This window comes from Antennarius striatus, chromosome 23 (assembly GCF_040054535.1).
Source record: "Antennarius striatus isolate MH-2024 chromosome 23, ASM4005453v1, whole genome shotgun sequence".
NCBI classification, from domain to species: Eukaryota; Metazoa; Chordata; class Actinopteri; order Lophiiformes; family Antennariidae; genus Antennarius; species Antennarius striatus.
The window spans coordinates 13,214,719-13,234,814 of record NC_090798.1 but is presented as its reverse complement, the minus strand read 5'-3'; the positions used below and the strand labels follow the sequence as shown (position 1 = coordinate 13,234,814).

Genomic DNA, 20,096 nt, shown 5'->3' with positions numbered 1-20,096 from the left:
TACCTTCACCTTACGCTGCATCTCCCTGTACTCCTGTCTACTCTCCTCAGTCCTCTCAGTGTCCCACTTCTTCTTAGCTAACCTCTTTCTCTGTATACACTCCTGTACCTCCTCATTCCACCACCAAGTCTCCTTATCTACTTTCCTTCCAGATGACACACCAAGTACTCTCCTACCTGTCTCCCTGATCACATTAGCTGTAGTTGTCCATACATATAATGCTGAGAGTTTACCAACAGTGTACTGCTCTTCAGTGTACTCTTTATTTCTGTCAGAAGTTGTAGTAAAGGAATGGATATCCGGCGAAGAAGATGTTCACTGCATATCTGACACAGAGAGCATGCTGGAAGGAGGATCAGGTGGGAAGGATGGCGCTGATGATTTAGCAGCTTCCTTAGCAACAACATCTACAAGGGTGTTGCCTTGAGAACCAGGGTCTGAAGACCAAATTGAGCAGAACATTTGTTGACAGAAATGTGAGAAGGAAGACAAGAGAAGATTACAGAGCAGAGACAAGAGAACAGTGGGAGATTCAGATTTGATAAAGGTTCAATATTCCCAACTCTTCCCAAAGGACCAACTCCAAACACGTATCTGCAATCTATATAAATGGTGACAGATTTAATGACTGGTGAACAAACAGGCCTCAGTCAGATCAATAATAGAACTACTCAGGCTGAATAGTGAGCAGGTAAAGAGTCTGAAAGAAAAACTTCATGAGTAGAACCAATGACATTAGTAGTTGGGTCTCATGATGTGGAGCCATCTACAAACAAATGGAGATCTTTATTTATGAGACAAGTCAGAACAGGGAGAACAAACATGTTGATGATTATGGAGTATGTCAGTTTGGCCACAGGGAAAATAATGACAGATTCCCATGCCTCTGGTGTGTAAGACAATCATCTGAAAGAACAAATTCACACACAGAGAACTTATTCTCAATTACCATTTGTTTTTATTGTCTTTTTACATTCTGCTTCATTAAAACGTCACAATTTAAATCAGCATTCACACAACAAAGTCATGAAATGCACATTTTATGTCTGATTCATTCTGTTTCCTCAGCAAGGTCCCAGGTGTGACGACAGGTGCCTCCTGCGGCTTTCCTATGAACAGAGAATCATTCAGTTTCTTTAGAGTTGGTCAGAGAACTGAAGGATGCAGGCAGAAAATCTCTAATTAAATCTCATTGTAATTAAACCAGTCAGAAAACTTTGTTAAAACAGTATTTGTCTTGTTATTGTGACTGAAAGATTTCTCTACCTTTCAGAGTAGAATCACTTACAGTGTTTGGCTTAACGTTTTCCATCAAATCCACACACTGGACCAACATATGATGGACTTCCTTTCTGATAAAATGTGTCAATAGAATATATGATACACAACATTAATATGATTATTATGTCTCTTTCTCAATAATTTGTACAACATGAACATGAAACAAAGGTGAAGCTGTTGTTTTACCTGCTGGTCTGATTCTCCCTCTGACAAAGAACATGAAACACAATTTATTGTCTTATTGAAGTGGTTACAGCTCATACATCCAATGTACTGCATGGAATTAGTGATTCTATTTACCTGAAGGGGAGAACATGATGGAACATGGGAACGGGATTAAACAAGCCATTGTGTTCAGCTGCAACAACACAACCTTAGAGTCAGTGATATTCTTTGTTCCTTGGGAAACTCATCTCTTCCTGCCCATTTCAAACACATGTTCACTAGTGAACACAGTCACTGTAACGGGGATCCAAGAAAGACCTGGTTCCACTTCCACTTTCTGTCTCAACATATAAGAAGGACTGAACAGTTTGTCAAAGCTGCAGAGAGCGAGACTCTCATAGTCTTCAGTTCTTAACAAGCTCTCTAACGACACCAGTGCTAACAGTTATTTGAAATACATATACTAACACATTGTCTGTGGAGTCAGAATGTGATTGAAGGTGGTGTATGCCATCCCATAAAGAACACTGTGCCCCAGAAACAGGAGTCTTACCTTTGTAGTGGACGTCTTGCAGACAAACTGGGATGAAGTGGTAGAGAGTCAGTGTGAAGAGGCTGCTTAAATAGGTGCAGGCATGATGGGGTGAGGTCAGCTGGCAGTGGGTGAAGTAGGGCGGATGAGGGGGCGTGTCAGTCAGGTGATGGAGGAAGGAGAAGGCCTGGGGCACCTGGAATGAAAAGTGTTTGAGGATATGGGAATGTTGCTGGAGGTAGAGACGAGAGACCATGTGACAAACATGATGTTGATACCAGTGGAGATGCTGCTCCCAGTTTACACTGTAGAGTTAAACCAGTTTGATGAATGGATAGGAATAAACTTCACGTCACGTGTTGATATCAGTCAAGAATTAAACCTTCTTTAGTCTATGTTTTGGAGAGTTTGAATGTTTAATTTCTCAACCTAACAACATGTTGACCATGAACAATCAAATCTATATTTGCAGTAACTAATGAGAAGACACACCTCAGTGGTCCACATACTCCTGTCAATACGTTTATGCTAAACACACCAGAGGCATGGTCATATATGACATCATAACACATGCAGACTCCACTCAGAACGGCCCCAGGTGGAACTGAACCCAACACCTTGCTGTGAGACAAGCGCTCTACCCACCGCCTCACCGTGCTGCCCATTCTTTGTTCAAGAAATACCAAAAGTAATAATGATACCGATGTGGTTCCAGACTCAACGGACATGTTTTCATTGTTGACTAGTCATACTAGAAGGGTTCATCTATCATGGCTGTGGTTTTATTTGCCCTGACATGTTGGGTAAAGAGTTTGATGAAATGTTTTCTAACCATAAACAGAAATTCAGTCCACTTCAACCTTCATAAATGGAATCTACAGCTGCAATCCTTTACTGTCTACAAAAGCAAGATTTTATTTTATGGGCCCAAGTCTGATGGTTCCATCTGACAGTTGTTGTCAGTCTTATGGGAGGATTGGATGTAAAAGGGAGCACAGAAAAAGCCTTAAAAGAACATGAATGACTGCTATGACTTGAGAGGAATAAACTTCACCATATTTGTTCACATTAGTAAAGAATTAGACCTTTGATAGTCCATGTGTTTGAATTATTCATTTCTCAACCTAAGGACATCTCCACTATGAGTAATGAAATCCAAATTTAAAGTAACTAATGAGAAGACACACCTCAGTGGTCAACATACTGCTGTCAATTCATCTATGCTGAACACACCAGAGGCATGGTCATATATGTCATTATTTTCCCTGTGGCCAAACTGACATACGTAATCATCATCATGTTTGTTCTCCCTGTAACGGCTTGTCCAATAAATAAAGCCAAACACGTATCTGCTTCTCCTTTCAGCTTTTCCCTTCAGGGGTCTCCACAGCCAATCAGTGTCCTACATCTAACCCTGTCTTTTGAATCCTCTTCTCTCACACCAACTACCTTCATGTCCTCTTTCACTACATCCATAAACCTCCTCTTTGGTCTTCCTCTAGGCCTCCTGCCTGGCAGTTCAGAACTCAGCATCCTTCTACCAATATATTCACTATCTCTCCTCTGGACATGTCCAAACCATCTCAGTCTGGCCTCTCTGACTTTATCTCCAGAACCTCTAACATGTGCTGTCCCTCTGATGGACTCATTCCTGATCCTATCCATCCTGGTCACTCCCAGAGAGAACCTCAGCATCTTCATCTCTGCTACCTCCAGCTCTGTCTCCTGTCTTTTCCTCAGTGACACTGTCTCTAGACCAAACAACATCGCTGGTCTCACCACAGTTTTGTACACCTTTCCTTTCATTTTAGCTGATACTCTTCTATCACACATCACACCTGACACTTTCCTCCACCCGTTCCATCCTGCCTGGACACGCTTCTTCACCTCTTTTCCACACTCTCCATTGCTCTGGACTGTTGACCCTAAGTACTTCAAATCCTCCCCCTTCTTGATATCTTCTCCCTGTAACCTCACTCTTCCACTTGGGTCCCTCTCATTCACACACATGTACTCTGTCTTACTGCGGCTAACCTTCATTCCTCTCCTTTCCAGGACAAACCTCCACCTCTCTAGCTTCTCCTCCACCTGTTCCCTGCTCTCACTACAGATCACAATGTCATCTGCAAACATCATAGTCCATGGAGATTCCTGTCTAACCTGGTCTGTCAGCCTGTCCATCACCATAGCAACAAGAAGGGGCTCAGAGCTGATCCCTGATGCAGTCCCACCTCCACCTTGAACTCTTCTGTCACACCTACACACACCTCACCACTGTCTTACAGTCCTCACACATGTCCTGCACCGCTCTAACATACTTCTCTGCCACTCCAGACTTCCTCATACAATACCACAGTTCCTCTCTGGACACCCTGTCATCAGCTTTCTCCAGATCTACAAAAACACAATGCAGCTCCCTCTGGCCTTCTCTATACTTCTCTATCAACATCCTCAACGCAAATACTGCATCTGTAGTACTCTGTTTTGGCATGAAACCATACTGCTGCTCACAAATGTTCACTTCTGCCCTTAGTCTAGCTTCCACTACTCTCTCCCATAACTTCATTGTATGGCTCATCAGCTTTATTCCTCTGTAGTTGCCACAACTCTGCACATCTCCCTTGTTCTTAAAAATGGGCACCAGCACACTTCTCCTCCATTCCTCAGGCATCTTCTCACTATCTAAGATCCTGTTGAACAACCCAGTCAGAAACTCTACTCCACCTCTCCTAGACACTTCCATACCTCTACAGGTATATCATCAGGACCGACTGCCTTTCCACTCTTCATCCTCTTCAGTGCCCTCCTCACTTCATCCTGACGAATCTTTGCTACATCCTGGTCCACAACAGTCACCTCTTCTAGTCTTTGTTCTCTCTCATTTTCCACGTTCATCAACTCTTCAAAGTACTCTTTCCATCTTCCCATCACACTGTTGGCACCTGTCAATAGACTTCCATCCCTATCCTTAATCACCCTAACCTGCTGCACGTCCTTCCCATCTCTGTCTCTCTGTCTTGCCAACCGGTATAGATCAGTCTCTCCCTCCTTACTGTCCAACCTAGCATACAAGTCATCATAAGCTTCTTGTTTGGCCTTTGCTACCTCTACCTTCACCTTACGCTGCATCTCCCTGTACTCCTGTCTACTCTCCTCAGTCCTCTCAGTGTCCCACTTCTTCTTAGCTAACCTCTTTCTCTGTATACACTCCTGTACCTCCTCATTCCACCACCAAGTCTCCTTATCTACTTTCCTTCCAGATGACACACCAAGTACTCCCATTTTGATTTATTATCACAATTTAAATCAGCATGAAATGCACATTTTATGTCTGATTCATTCTGTTTCCTCAGCAAGGTCCCAGCTGTGACGACAGATACGTCCTCCGGCTTTCCTATGAACAAAGAATTGATGAGTTTCTTTCGAGTTCGTCAGAAAACTGAAGGCAAAAAAGTCTCTATGTAGTTAAACCAGTCAGAAAGTCTTTATTATTTTTATTGTTATTGTGACTGAAAGATTTCTCTACCTTTCAGAGTAGAATCACTTACAGTTTTTGGCGTAACGTTTTTCATCAAATCCACACACTGGACCATCATTCTGAAAAATGTGTCAATAGAATATATGATACACAACATTAATATGAAAATCAGGTCACAAATATGAATTTTTTCTCCTCTTTCTTAGTATTAATTTGTACAACATGAACATGAAACAAAGGTGAAGCTGTTGTTTTACCTGCTGGTCTGATTCTCCCTCTGACAAAGAACATGAAACACAATTTATTGTCTTATTGAAGTGGTTACAGCTCATACATCCAATGTACTGCATGGAATTAGTGATTCTATTTACCTGAAGGGGAGAACATGATGGAACATGGGAACGGGATTAAACAAGCCATTGTGTTCAGCTGCAACAACACAACCTTAGAGTCAGTGATATTCTTTGTTCCTTGGGAAACTCATCTCTTCCTGTTCCTGCTAACAGTTATGTGAAATACATATACTAACACATTGTCTGTGGAGTCAGAATGTGATTGAAGGTGGTGTATGCCATCCCATAAAGAACACTGTGCCCCAGAAACAGGAGTCTTACCTTTGTAGTGGACGTCTTGCAGACAAACTGGGATGAAGTGGTAGAGAGTCAGTGTGAAGAGGCTGCTTAAATAGGTGCAGGCCACCTAACAACATGTTGACCATGAACAATCAAATCCATGCTTGCAGTAACTAAAAAGAAGACACACCTCAGTGGTCAACATACTCCTGTCATTACATTTATGCTAAACACACCAGAGGCATGGAAATCTGTCATTATTTTCCCTGTGGCCAAACTGACATACTCCGTAATCATCATCATGTTTGTTCTCCCTGTTCTGACTTCTTTTGTTTGTAGATGGCTCCACATCAGGAAAGAAAGAAAGTATACTTCACTTATCCCCAGATGTGAAAATTACTTTTTCACTCAGGTGGTGTACGTTTGTGTTAGTTGCAATTAGTGTGTACATGCCCCTGAAACACAACCACAGTACACAAGGGGCCTGTAAGCATGCAATTAGTACACAGAACACACAACATCAAACAGTACATGGGGAGGCAGAGTGACAGGCAGCGACTTTTGGGGTGCGCCTCAATTGAACAGCTTGTAGGGGGGACGGCACCTTGCTCGAGGGCACCTCGGCATTGGCTGGGAGGTGACACCTCCCAACGTCAGCTCACACTCCGGAGGATGTCCTGGTGGGAGCGGGACTCCAACCACCGACGGCTGGGTGGTCTGTCTTCAAGACGTCTGCTCTACCGCTGAGCCACTGAGACCCAACTACTATTACTGTTCTACCTGAGGCCTGTTTGTTCACCAGTCATTAAATCTGTCACCATTTATATAGATTGCAGATACGTGTTTGGAGTTGGTCCTTTGGGAAGAGTTGGGAATATTGAACCTTTATCAAATCTGAATCTCCCACTGTTCTCTTGTCTCTGCTCTGTAATCTTCTCTTGTCTTCCTTCTCACATTTCTGTCAACAAATGTTCTGCTCAATTTGGTCGTCAGACCCTGGTTCTCAAGGCAACACCCTGTAGATGTGGTTGCTAAGGATTCTGCTAGATCATCAGCTCCATCCTTCCAACCTGATCCTCCTTCCAGCATGCTCTCTGTGTCAGATATGTTGTGAACATCTTCACACTGTTGGTAGATTGGTTGTATAATATGTATATGAATTTCTGTTTATGGTTAGAAAACATTTCATCAAACTCTTTACCCAACATGTCAGGGCAAATAAAACCACAGCCATGATAGATGAACCCTTCTAGTATGACTAGTCAACAATGAAAACATGTCCGTTGAGTCTGGAACCACATCGGTATCATTATTACTTTTGGTTTATCTTGAACAAAGAATGGGCAGCACGGTGAGGCGGTGGGTAGAGCGCTTGTCTCACAGCAAGGTGTTGGGTTCAGTTCCACCTGGGGCCGTTCTGAGTGGAGTCTGCATGTGTTATGATGTCATATATGACCATGCCTCTGGTGTGTTTAGCATAAATGTATTGACAGGAGTATGTGGACCACTGAGGTGTGTCTTCTCATTAGTTACTGCAAATATAGATTTGATTGTTCATGGTCAACATGTTGTTAGGTTGAGAAATAAACTTTCAAACTCTCCAAAACATAGACTAAAGAAGGTTTAATTCTTGACTGATATCAACACGTGACGTGAAGTTTATTCCTATCCATTCATCAAACTGGTTTAACTCTACAGTGTAAACTGGGAGCAGCATCTCCACTGGTATCAACATCATGTTTGTCACATGGTCTCTCGTCTCTACCTCCAGCAACATTCCCATATCCTCAAACACATTTCATTCCAGGTGCCCCAGGCCTTCTCCTTCCTCCATCACCTGACTGACACGCCCCCTCATCCGCCCTACTTCACCCACTGCCAGCTGACCTCACCCCATCATGCCTGCACCTATTTAAGCAGCCTCTTCACACTGACTCTCTACCACTTCATCCCAGTTTGTCTGCAAGACGTCCACTACAAAGGTAAGACTCCTGTTTCTGGGGCACAGTGTTCTTTATGGGATGGCATACACCACCTTCAATCACATTCTGACTCCACAGACAATGTGTTAGTATATGAATTTCAAATAACTGTTAGCACTGGTGTCGTTAGAGAGCTTGTTAAGAACTGATGACTATGAGAGTCTCGCTCTCTGCAGCTTTGACAAACTGTTCAGTCCTTCTTATATGTTGAGACAGAAAGTGGAAGTGGAACCAGGTCTTTCTTGGATCCCCGTTACAGTGACTGTGTTCACTAGTGAACATGTGTTTGAAATGGGCAGGAAGAGATGAGTTTCCCAAGGAACAAAGAATATCACTGACTCTAAGGTTGTGTTGTTGCAGCTGAACACAATGGCTTGTTTAATCCCGTTCCCATGTTCCATCATGTTCTCCCCTTCAGGTAAATAGAATCACTAATTCCATGCAGTACATTGGATGTATGAGCTGTAACCACTTCAATAAGACAATAAATTGTGTTTCATGTTCTTTGTCAGAGGGAGAATCAGACCAGCAGGTAAAACAACAGCTTCACCTTTGTTTCATGTTCATGTTGTACAAATTATTGAGAAAGAGACATAATAATCATATTAATGTTGTGTATCATATATTCTATTGACACATTTTATCAGAATGGAAGTCCATCATATGTTGGTCCAGTGTGTGGATTTGATGGAAAACGTTAAGCCAAACACTGTAAGTGATTCTACTCTGAAAGGTAGAGAAATCTTTCAGTCACAATAACAAGACAAATACTGTTTTAACAAAGTTTTCTGACTGGTTTAATTACAATGAGATTTAATTAGAGATTTTCTGCCTGCATCCTTCAGTTCTCTGACCAACTCTAAAGAAACTGAATGATTCTCTGTTCATAGGAAAGCCGCAGGAGGCACCTGTCGTCACACCTGGGACCTTGCTGAGGAAACAGAATGAATCAGACATAAAATGTGCATTTCATGACTTTGTTGTGTGAATGCTGATTTAAATTTAAATTGTGACGTTTTAATGAAGCAGAATGTAAAAAGACAATAAAAAGAAAACAAAGGTAACTAATCTGTGTGTGAATTTGTTCATTCGGATGAAATGTCATGGAGATATTTCACGAACAACAACAACACACACCCTGACCTGGATGTTGTACAACATCTGATTGATGGTCACAACTGCAACCCCAACATCATTCCTTTACGTACAAAATTGGAAGTTCTCTTACCGGAGCTTCTTCTATGGTTCTGTATGTCACATTGGGAATATTTATTTCAAATATTTAACTCACTCTACAGTTGAAAGACACATATAATTATTTATAAAAATTCATAAAATGCAGCGCGACATGAAGTCTTCCACTAAAATGGAGCACGGTTTAAAAGCAGGAGAACATAAAATACCCACTCAATCCCGGGTGCTGGTTTTGCAGCTAAAATATATTTCTCTGTTCCATTTTGGCTTCAAATCAACTTTATTTTCAACAATGCTGCGTGTTTCCTGGACACAAAAACATCTAACTTTTCTAACACTTATCAAAATAATGACAGAAGCTCTTTTCTCCACGTCCCTCACTCCATTAATCCCATTAATCCAGCGTACCCAGTTTAAAACTGCACATGTTAAAAATGGAGCTAAAAACAAGTAATTAAAAAACAGGTACAAAAAGGCACACATAAAAACTAAAACCTGTTTTCTAGGATCTGGTGTTCAACTTTTGCCATTAATGTTTTTTGTCTTCAAACCTCTTGTTCAGTGAATCTTGGTTATTACATTTGTTCTGGGTTCTTTAAATAAAAGCAGATGATGACTAAATTTTTTATGGTTACGGAAGACATTTACCTTCTTAATTCTTAAACCTTTATGTGTTTTGCATACATTTTTAGACGTTTTCCAACAAAAATTTGCTTTGGAACACCACCAGCTGATGGGTGTGAGGCAGGCCTGCAGCACTGGAAGCCGCTGCGGATACCCAGGAGGCAGTGGGGCTCCTTTGGGGTTCTGCCACCGCAGCCGCCGGCTCTACAGCAGCCGGTCGCTGGTTCTCTCTCTCCTTCTGAAAACAGAAGCTGATGACTTGTCCCTCTTTCCTGCACCTGAAGCACTTCATCACCTGTATTGTCTGTCAAGCATGGTCCTGTCTGCAGTTATCAATAAGAGAAACAACATCTGGTAGAGACACTAATATTTACACTCCTAAGAATTAGGAATTAGTAGAAATTTCTCTTACTACCAAGTGGTGTAAACGGTGAACACTCTCTGTTTTGGCAGAGTTGAGTAAGCATAAATCACCACCTAATCAACTACAGTTCAGCACAAAAGAGTGGAAAAACCCTCATTAAGAACTGGTTAAAAATCATTACTAGTGTCAAACTTTGAAAAGAGCGGGTTATATTCTGGTGCAGTAGGTGGCGCTGTTCTGTGCACAGAGCGAACTGGCCTGTCTCAAATTGTCTGTAGGTGTGAGTGTGTGTGTGTGTGTGTGTGTGTGTGTGTGTGTGTGTGTGTGTGTGTGTGTGTGTGTGTGTGTGTGTGTGTTTGTCTGTTTATGTGTGGCTCCGCGATGCACTGGCATCGCTCCCGGAGTGTATCCTGCCCTGTTGATGTTGTTATGTTGTTCATGATAAATGATAAACACATTTCTGTTGACTGAGTTGTTGTTGTTGTTTTGTAACGTTTCATAAAGTGTCCGTCTTGTTAGAAAGACATTGTCCATGTACAAAAAATGTAAGTGAAATGTCAGTGACGTATCAAAAGGTAAACCGGGCTCCTACAAACGGGGTTTTGTGCCAAATATTTAACACATCTGGTAACATGCTGGGATGAACCTTGACCCCAAATCTCTCACTGCCCATATTTGGACTTCCACCATGTATGAAACCCAAAGTGGCTCCTCCAGGCTCAATGTCCAGACAGAAATACACCTGCCCCTCTTCACCTTATCGCTGCCTTATTGAGATTTTAACACTGATCTATCATAAGGTTTTAGTTTTATTGATTTATTTCTCTATTTATCTATTCAATTATTGATGCAACTTTTTTATTTTTATTTTTATTGAGTGAATGGAGGGGGGATGGGGGGGGGTTCCTTGGGGAAAGGGGATTAGAGTTTGTCTCCGGTTTATTTCGTGTACTAAATAAAGAAGATTTGAAACAAATGCAAAGAAAGTGTTTCTCTCCTGAGACAAATCCTCTCAAGAAACAGACGGAGAAACCGATCATCTGAACCGGCAGAGGGAAGTCAAACGCTTAGAAATGGTAATCCAGCTTCATTTCACAGTATTATCCAGAGAGCATCGGCGCAGGAGGTCGGTCTGTGACCCCCGAGGACGTCTGCACACATAACTGCATCCTGCAAATGGTTTCTGCATGGACCTCCATCTGGGTGAAGGTGTGGACCGTTTGTCCTGCAACCTGCAAGCAGTTTGCTCACGTTAAACTTCAGTAACCTTTTTGCATTTCGGTAAATAAATATATTAAAGCAAACTGTTTGTGTTTCCAATACTTTCCGATTTCATCACATTTCCTCCGGAAGATCTTATATTTAATGTTTTAGTTCATTCTTTCTATCTTTTTTGTGCTTATCCATTGGTAATAAATAACACCTAATGATGTTCCTCCCTGGATGTGTGTCATGTAGATTCTAACTCACTGCAGCTTTCTGGCTTTGAGACACACTGAATTAAAACACACTGAACATGAGGGGCAGATCAGTTGAGGCTCTTTCTGTTTGCTTGGTATGGCACGCTCCCCCCGTTATGTTAATAAAGGATGAAAAAGACAACACCAAAGAACAGTTTGTTGTTGTGCATTAAGTGTTTACTTCAGCTGGAGTGACAGAGGCGCCGGAGCCACATCACGGTTTTAAAGTGCTCAGGTCTGGCAGCTGGACTGTGTCTGTACAACCGAGAGCTGTGGAAGGGATGACAATGTTGAAAATAGGTCAGAGACGGGGAGAGAACACAGACACGGGGGGGGGAAGAGGGAGCGAGACCCCCTCCGAGAGACGCGCTCAGCCAAAAGCAGGTTTTGATCAGTGCATTCCAGCAGTCAGTAGAGTCACATTCCTCCTTTCTGCAAGTCTCCTGGTGTATTTTCTGGAGAAACCTTCTCCACAAACACACGGCCCCTGGGGGGACCACAATGATTTTTTTAAATTACAGTATTCTTGTTGTCACACACCCATTCCTCCCCCCACCCACATTTATTGCATCACTGTTAGATGAAGTGAACCCAAATTCTACATGACATGAAAAATTCACTGAGTTTCTGAGATATGAATCACAAGAGTGTCATCACTATCAGCACGAGATCGACATGCAGCAAAGCTGAACTAAATGACCTCTGATGCCGTCTCCTGGTCATCCCAGAAAGTGGAAGCCCCAATAGAACATTGTGCTGTGATGACGTGGCTGTTCGCCCCAATAAGAGCTGAACCCTTGGATCGCTCTGCCTTTCAGGATTTGAGACTTTTACATCATAAATTCAACATTTCATCCCCCCAAAACCTGATGTATACGATCGGACACATGCATCCATATTTACCATGAGAAAAACAATTCTGGATTTAGTTATAATTATACAAATTAGAGCTCACGTATATAAATTTGAGCATTTTTTTTAACTTCATTTTCTAAAAATGAGATTTTTCTGGTAATTATTTGATGGTTCAGGCTTCAAAGAGTCAAAGTGATCATCATTTAGAATGTGACTTTTGTAAACCAAGCTGCTGTTTTACTAGGTCAGAAATAAATGGTCACGCCCAACCCTTAACAGAGTATTTAATTCACAAATTCCAAACATGTATCAGAATAAGTACAGATGGGATGTCAGATGTGTCAGATTTTTCACAGTAGATCAATGAAATCACTGATGTTCATGTTGAACTTAGAGTGTCTTCATTTACCTCAGACAGCATCAGTGTAGATTTCTGTGCATTTTATCCTTAAATTTGAAATATGCAGTCTCCACATACGTGGGACATAAAGGAATTTCTAGTTTGTAAAACACTTGAAGTCAAAAAGCAAGATATCTGCATCCATGCATTGTTGGGTCTTACCAAGACAAGCCCTTTGGAGGTTTGCAGTTAAATTAGGTCTACAAAAGGTAGCTGTTGTTCACTTCATGAAGGTCAAGACTAATGTCAGCCACCAGTCTACTCAGTGCTCCCTGTGTAGAGTGAACATGTGCCCTTTAACCTCCCCTCAAACAACTGTCAAGAAAAGGAGAGGCGCTCTTAAACCAGACGCTGCACAGTGAAAACAGTTCAATGTGTGAACAGGCATTCCTTTGAGTATCATCACCTTCAAGGGACCAATAAAATGGGATGCGGAACACGTCATTAGAATCATTAGAGGTGTTTGTGAATTTAACAAACTCTCAAATATAAAGAACCGCTATTTACAAATTGGCCTGTAATCATTGACGTCCAACTGAGTGATTGTCAGGAGATAGTTTGCTTCAGTGTTGCCTGACTGGAGAATGTCGTTTCATTTTAAGAGATATTTGCCCACTGTCTGCTTTCACCCATGGCTGTTGTGAGTTAATAATACGTTTCTATCTTTTGATAGTTGACAATAACAGTCATATACTATAGAAATTAGTTCATCTTCTAGCAGAGAAACCCAACTTGGGAGAAAATACATAACTGTATTATCTCAAGAGACCAGCGTGCCGTCATCATTTATTTCCAAGGCTCTTTGCAGGATCAGGCTCCAGGATTGAAAGGTTGAATTCAATTAATGACTACATCATGGTCTGTATTTGTTATTATTAGTAACCATTAAGCCATGTGTGATTGTGATACAATCCAACGGTGTGCTGTGGGGCCAGTGTATCAAAGGAGTTTGCGCCACAGATCAACAGTACCTTCCTCCTCAATTCATTGACATTTAAATGAAATATTAGACATGTGAACAAACATGGATGTTTCTCCAGTCTCTGAAATGAAACATTTAAGTTCCTCCTCTCCAGGGCCATTATTCACTGTTGCTTACCTCTGGAAGCAGAGTCTGTTTATTTAGTGTCCGTTTTCCTCCCTGATGCTTAAACATTGGTTTTGACCCCTGGTGAGTGGTTAGGAGGTCCGTGTTTATCGTGGGCCCCAGAGATCCAGTGGTAGCAGTCAGTGGCATTCTTGTTCTGAGGCTGAACAGCACAGCGGGTGCAGTAGACTATACCCAGGGCCACCATCACCACGATGAAGATGCAGATGGGCACTAGGAGGCCCACCAGGAGCCAGGTGTTGTTCTGCTTCTCCTCCCGATCTTCCCAGACAGAATCCACAACATCACCACTCTCTCCATCCTTGTCCAGCGGTGACTGGGATGGAGTAAGCAAGGAGGGAACTGATGTTTCTTGGGAGGTGGTGATTTCCATGTAATCCTCTCCCTGTTTAACTGGGATCTTGGAGTTTCCCTTTACGAGATATTTTCCATCTTCTCCTTCATTGTGATTATTGGAACTCATTGACATGTCACGGTCTACGACTGTATCGTCTACCTCCGGACGGGCAGTGGTGTGTACCATCCACCAATTCCCAGCACCCTCGGAGATCGTAGAGGTAGATGAGAATGGGGGAGCTGTGGTGGTCTCCTCTCCATCACTTTCATTCCAGTCTATAGTAGTCAAAGATTTAGTGGTTGGTGGAGGTGTGGTGGGAGGAGCCGTAGTGTAGGTGGTGGTAGGTACAACTTCCGGCTCAGACTGAGATGTTTGCCCCCACTCCAACCAGTCAGCGCCTCCATCTTTTATGTGGACCCCCTCATCTCTTTCAGGCTCCTGTGTTGGAGAGTCCAGAACTGAATCAAAAGGCAGTTCCTCCTGAGGGGCACTGGTGACCCAAATGACATCAGAATTGAAAAGTCTAGGTGGGTCAGTCAGCCAGTCCAGAGACTGCTCGTCCTCTGGAGGCCAGTCGGTGTGGGTCTGCTCAGGATTCCAGTCATAGTCCATTGCTTCCCATACAGGTCCAGGTTGGTTGGTGAGCCAAGAAAAAGGAGGGGTGATAGCAGATTGGTCATCTCCCTCCCCTAGCTTGCGACATGAAAAGTGATCAGGCATGAGTTCATAGCCCTCCTTGCAGTAGCACTCAAATGCACCATCATAATTCACACACATCTGTTCACAGGTGCCAGGGATTTGGCACTCATCACTGTCTTGGCATCGGGTGGGCTCTTCGGGTATTGGAGAATAGCCCAGATGGCAGTGGCATATGAGAGAGCCAGAGGTATTTTCACAGGCGTGCTCACAGGGGTCATTCATACATTCATCTACATCCTCACACTCACCTTGTTCATCTACTTGATACCCCTCCCGACACTGACATTCAAATGACCCTGGAGAGTTCACACAGATTTGCTCACAAGGACTCTGGAGGCACTCGTCTACATCCAGACATCCACGTTCGTCTGGATCCAGCATGTATCCTTCAGGGCAGGCACAACGGTACCCGTCCGAAAGGGGCAGACACTCAAACTCACAGGGAGCGTCTTCACAAACATCATTGAGCTCACAGGTCTGCCCATTGTCTGCCAGAAGATACCCGTCAGCACACTCACAGTAGAAATGAACGCCAGCTGACCTGCAGAAATGCTCACATCCACCATTGTCGTGGTCGCACCAGCTATGTGAAACAGGAGTTTTGGAGCAGAGGGGGAAATCTCTTGACCACCCCACTGAACCATCTTCTTTCATCATACACAAGACTGACTGTTCTTCTTTGGCAGAGCAGGGCACAGAAGCAACAGATCCAAAAGGAATATGGGTCAGCAGGGTGCTCACAAGGCTAAACGGAGTGCTGTAGAGGGCATTCCCTGCTCCTTCACTCCACAAAGCAGTGCACATTCCTTTGTAAGCATAGTGACAGAGGTACCCATCTACAGCAACTGAGCAGGAACCATCCAGCCACTTAAAGTTGTCATTCTGCTCTTGGCTGTTGTAGCTCATGACCACACAGCGTGGCACCGAGCACATTGGGGAGTCTTCTGTCTGCCAGTTGGTATACTCTGTGTCCTGGTCACCCGTCGTCCAAGAGAAACCCCGCAGAGGACGTGTGGTGGAACACTGGCGAGGCTGACGCTGCAGGCCAATCCACACCCGGACCTCTGTCCGCGAGTGGCGTAAGTCGACAGTGGACAAGAGACTGGCGATATGTCCAGCGTGTTTCTTGTGTTTGATGGTGGCAAGGTTGCCACCTTTCTCCTTGCATGCCCTCCATGAGTCCAAGAAGGTCTTGCGTTGGAAGTAGACCACAAAGCAGCCATCTTCATTGCATAGTGCATCTCTCTCTCGCAGGTCTTGGCTGAAGACTGAGGAAACTCCACAAAGCAAAGCCAGAAGACAGCTGAAGACAAGAGCAGCAGCACTGCTCACCAGAAGGCCCATTTTTGTTGTAGAGGTGAATATAACTCTTTTTCCAGACTTTTATCCTCCTGCTTTTGAGAGTTTGTTCACTCTCTGCCTGCCTCTGTTGTCCTTCTCAATGTTTGGTATCTGTATTTAAGCACTGATTGTTTTCTGACTGCATTTGCTCTGTTGCAAAATATCTGTGCTGGACTTGAGTGCATGCAGATCGTCCCAGAATCACAGAGAGCGGAGAGGGAGGGGAAAATAGGAAAGGGGTTTAGAGGGAGGGAGATATTGAGAAAGGGGAGGGCGAATAGGATAGAGGGAGAAGGAAAGAATCGTATATTTTAGGAAGGGGGTCTCCACATGTATGTGTGTGTGTGAGAGGGGGAATGGGGGAGGTGCGGCAAATTGTGTTTTTCTTTCCCAGAGTATGTCATATGGTTTTCATAAGTGCTGTTCATGGATATAATTTGGTACGGTGCCATTTGCCCACACAGATATACATACACAAACATTCTTCTGCACTCAACTGTGAGACTTCTGAAGTGTTTCTCATCTCTAATTACCCAAAAGAGACCTGATAATTACTTTAACAGATTAAATATTTGAAGTAGTCTGTTATCTTATTTTTGAACTTGTCTGTTCCCAAACCTCTGTCTCCTATGTTCTTGGTTTGTCTTTTTTTAATTTTTTTATTTAATGTGTCTCAGACCAGCGTTTCCTGACATCTGGGCATCTTATGGAGCTCTGTGGTGTGACAGTGTTTTGTAGGATTTCCAAATGGCAGTTATATGTTCACTCAGTTCGTTGATATTTTCTGTATGTATTTCTGTGTGCATCTGTGCTGAGTTTGCTGATGCTAAATATTCTAAGGATAATAGGAAACAGGAACCAAGCTTGGACTTTATTCGGGTATCTGTTGACTTCAACACATCTGGCAAACAACACAAGCAACACAACCTCAGGCCAGAAAGAAGATACCAGTTCCTGCATAAAAAGGTCTTCAGCTGCTTTAAAAACAACAATGCCCATCTCCATGTGAAGAACTCTCAGATTGGAAGCAGGGAACATGGATGAGGTCACCGGTGTGGAGGAAGAGGAACTCTTGATTTATTATGAAAACAAAACCAGAACCAAGAACTGGAGATGTTTTTTTTAATGGGGGGGGGGGGTGGCGTTACAAAGAAAATGTGTTTCTGAATAAGGAAAGGAGATTGGGAAAAGTTGGAGTTGGTAAGGGTGTGTGAGAGGGGGGGTGTCGGTTAAGGTCATGTCAGAACTAAGGGCACAGCCCCACAGCTACATGCAGTACAGCTGGTCTGTAGGTCGGCTGGTAGGAAGGAGAATCACGAGCTGAAGCCCTCCAGGCCCGTTCACAGAGTCTCTTCTGTTAATCTGCACAAGGATTTTATTACAGGTAGACCCGTTACACTCGGTTGGGACTTCACAGCAGTTACTTCACTACCTACAACGCTTCCTGAAATAGAAAGAGATAAAATTCTATCTGAGTTGTCTTTTATGCACAGATCATGCACTGCATCATTTAGCACTTACACATCAGGATGCTGTAGGATAGTAGTGTCTTACTCAAATAATGCCACAATAAATGATTTACTTCACATCACATTGGTAATCTGACAGAATCTATTTGTTTTATTCAGGGTGCAAGAGGGGGTTAACTTCAGAGTGAGTGGCATTTACCTTTAATCATAGTGTTATTTTTACTGCGCTGGTCCATTTGATATGAAGACAGCTGGGTGGAGAGTAAAGGTCTACCTCTTGTCTTCACCAAGTTGTTCTCTAAGCTCTATTAGTCTGAACAGCAAAGGCATCAGCAGCTGGTAAATGAAGTGACTTCATCTGCAGGGATGAATCACATCTGATCACATTCTCTGAGCAGCTGGAAATGATGTGATCCTGGACCGGGTTGTAAATCTTTGATGTATTTATAAATCAGTGATGGTTGTGTTCTAACATTGAACTGATTTATCTGCAGACGACAATATCAGAGAGGTTTTGCCAAGACAGGCCCACTGCTATAAATGACTGGCACATTATGGTTTAAAAGGATAACATATATAAGGTTCAAATAGGCAAACTGCAGATATGACAACAGTGTTCCTTAACCCAAGACTTAAATCCATATAATGATGTCAGTTTTTAATGAAGTGATGTCTGAGGAGTCAAAGGTCAAAGGCATTCTGTGACAACTTGGGTCATGACCCTTTCTACAGAGCTGTTCTTTATAGTAGGGTGTTTGTTCATTCCCATTCAGCTGCTAACTCGACTCCGGGTTGCGGCGGCAGCACTTTGAGCAGCGAGCCTGGCTGCTGCTTCTGTTGGCGTCAAGATTCCTTTTTATTATTGGGAAGGCTGAATAAATCAACCATGTTTGGTGGAATCCCAGGACTGACAGATGTTCAGCAAAACCCACTGAAGAAGTTCCTGTTTGGTGCTCTTCAGCCCCGACCCTGGGACATGAATTCCATGTGCGGGGTCAGGGTTGGAGCTCTACTATTGTGAACAACGTGTGGGAGGGGGTGCATGCCAGGCTGCCAGCTTTATTAGGTTATCTGTAAAGATAGAGGTTTCATTCACACTCATGCACACACTAACAGCCTTAAAATGTGACCACAGCACATGAGCACAGCTCTGCCTGCCGGTGGTCAAGTTACCATCGGTGCAGCTGACGGAGAGACTTTGTGCTGGTAAATGGTAACACGGGTTTTACTTAGTATTCGGGGTTTTCAGCACAGCTGATGACCTTTGCTGAACCAAGAAGAAGCTTTTGAAGCTTTATTTATCCCAAATCATTCATCATAATAATTCCTCTGGAATGATGTCAAATGAGTCAGCTCATAAAGGAACACATTCTCCAGGTCTGAAAACACTGAACTGAAATATCACTGAGGTGAAAAACAACTGAACTGGGGCTACAGGACGTGACCTGTTGATGCCCATTGGTCGGTTTGCATCCTTCATTTAATCAAACACAAAGAACAACCTGACGAGGAACAAAAGAATAACCTGGCTTATGAAGCCTCAGGCTAATCAACCCCATCGGGCTCAGGTGTGGAGACGAGCATCAGGTGTTGACATGAGGCTCCACCCACAAGTTTGGCCCCTCCTCCTGCCACGCCCCAACAAGGACAGTTTCTAACTGGAGACCCCGATTCTGTTTATCTGGGTTGATCTTTCTGGGTGGGTATCCTGATGGATCGGGGGGGTTCTTATCAGCTGTAGTTTTCTTTTTGACTGTCAGAAACAGAAGTCGTATCTTCAGTCAAAGGTTAAACAGCTTTCATTTCAACCCCCCCATTCCATCTGGTTGAAGAACATTTCACTGAAAGTCATTTAAGTGAACATGGATCAGCTGTGGCTATGAAACCACCAATGGGTTCTCCTTGTTTGTGGTTCATTTTTATTTATCTGTTGTTAAATGGTCTGGAGTCTCCCTTGAGTGGATTATTAACCCTTAGCTTTTCAGTATAACTGAAATAATCCCACATCAGCACCTTCATTTCCCAGAGTTGAAGACAAGACCCCAACATGTATCTCAGTCCAGTCTCTGCACAGACAGGATAACATAAAACCCTGATATCACATCAATGAGCTGGATTTCAGTCACAGTCCAGTGGGCTGATCTCTACATGAAGTGAGAAGAAAAGCTTCATGACAGCTGAACTATTTATTTTCTGATCTAGTAAGAAAGTTAGTCATAACTTTCAGGATCAAAT

General features: G+C 43.1%; 1 protein-coding gene and 1 long non-coding RNA gene across 4 annotated transcripts; one reads left to right on the top strand and one right to left on the bottom strand.

Moving 5' to 3' along the window:
* Positions 1–7,978: 7,978 nt before the first annotated feature.
* LOC137590876 (uncharacterized) lies at positions 7,979–9,045 on the top strand. Its single transcript, XR_011034538.1, has 5 exons — positions 7,979–8,010; positions 8,371–8,428; positions 8,523–8,542; positions 8,658–8,743; positions 8,901–9,045. It is a non-coding gene; the product is annotated as an uncharacterized lncRNA (long non-coding RNA).
* Positions 9,046–11,294: 2,249 nt separating this feature from the next.
* Positions 11,295–16,604, bottom strand: cd248a (CD248 molecule, endosialin a). Of its 3 annotated transcripts, XR_011034474.1 has the most exons (3): positions 14,007–16,604; positions 11,834–11,922; positions 11,410–11,424 (listed from the first exon to the last, which is right to left on the bottom strand). XR_011034474.1 is itself a non-coding variant. In XM_068308480.1 (2 exons), exon 1 carries the CDS (start codon positions 16,393–16,395, stop codon positions 14,056–14,058), a length of 2,340 nt encoding a protein of 779 aa, XP_068164581.1. In that variant the 5' UTR covers positions 16,396–16,604; the 3' UTR covers positions 11,295–11,424; positions 14,007–14,055. The 3 variants fall into 3 exon arrangements, 2 of the variants coding, with proteins under 2 accessions (XP_068164581.1, XP_068164580.1); XM_068308480.1 differs by lacking the exon at positions 11,834–11,922 and having other exon boundaries at positions 11,295–11,424; XM_068308479.1 differs by lacking the exon at positions 11,410–11,424 and having other exon boundaries at positions 11,809–11,922.
* Positions 16,605–20,096: the final 3,492 nt, after the last annotated feature.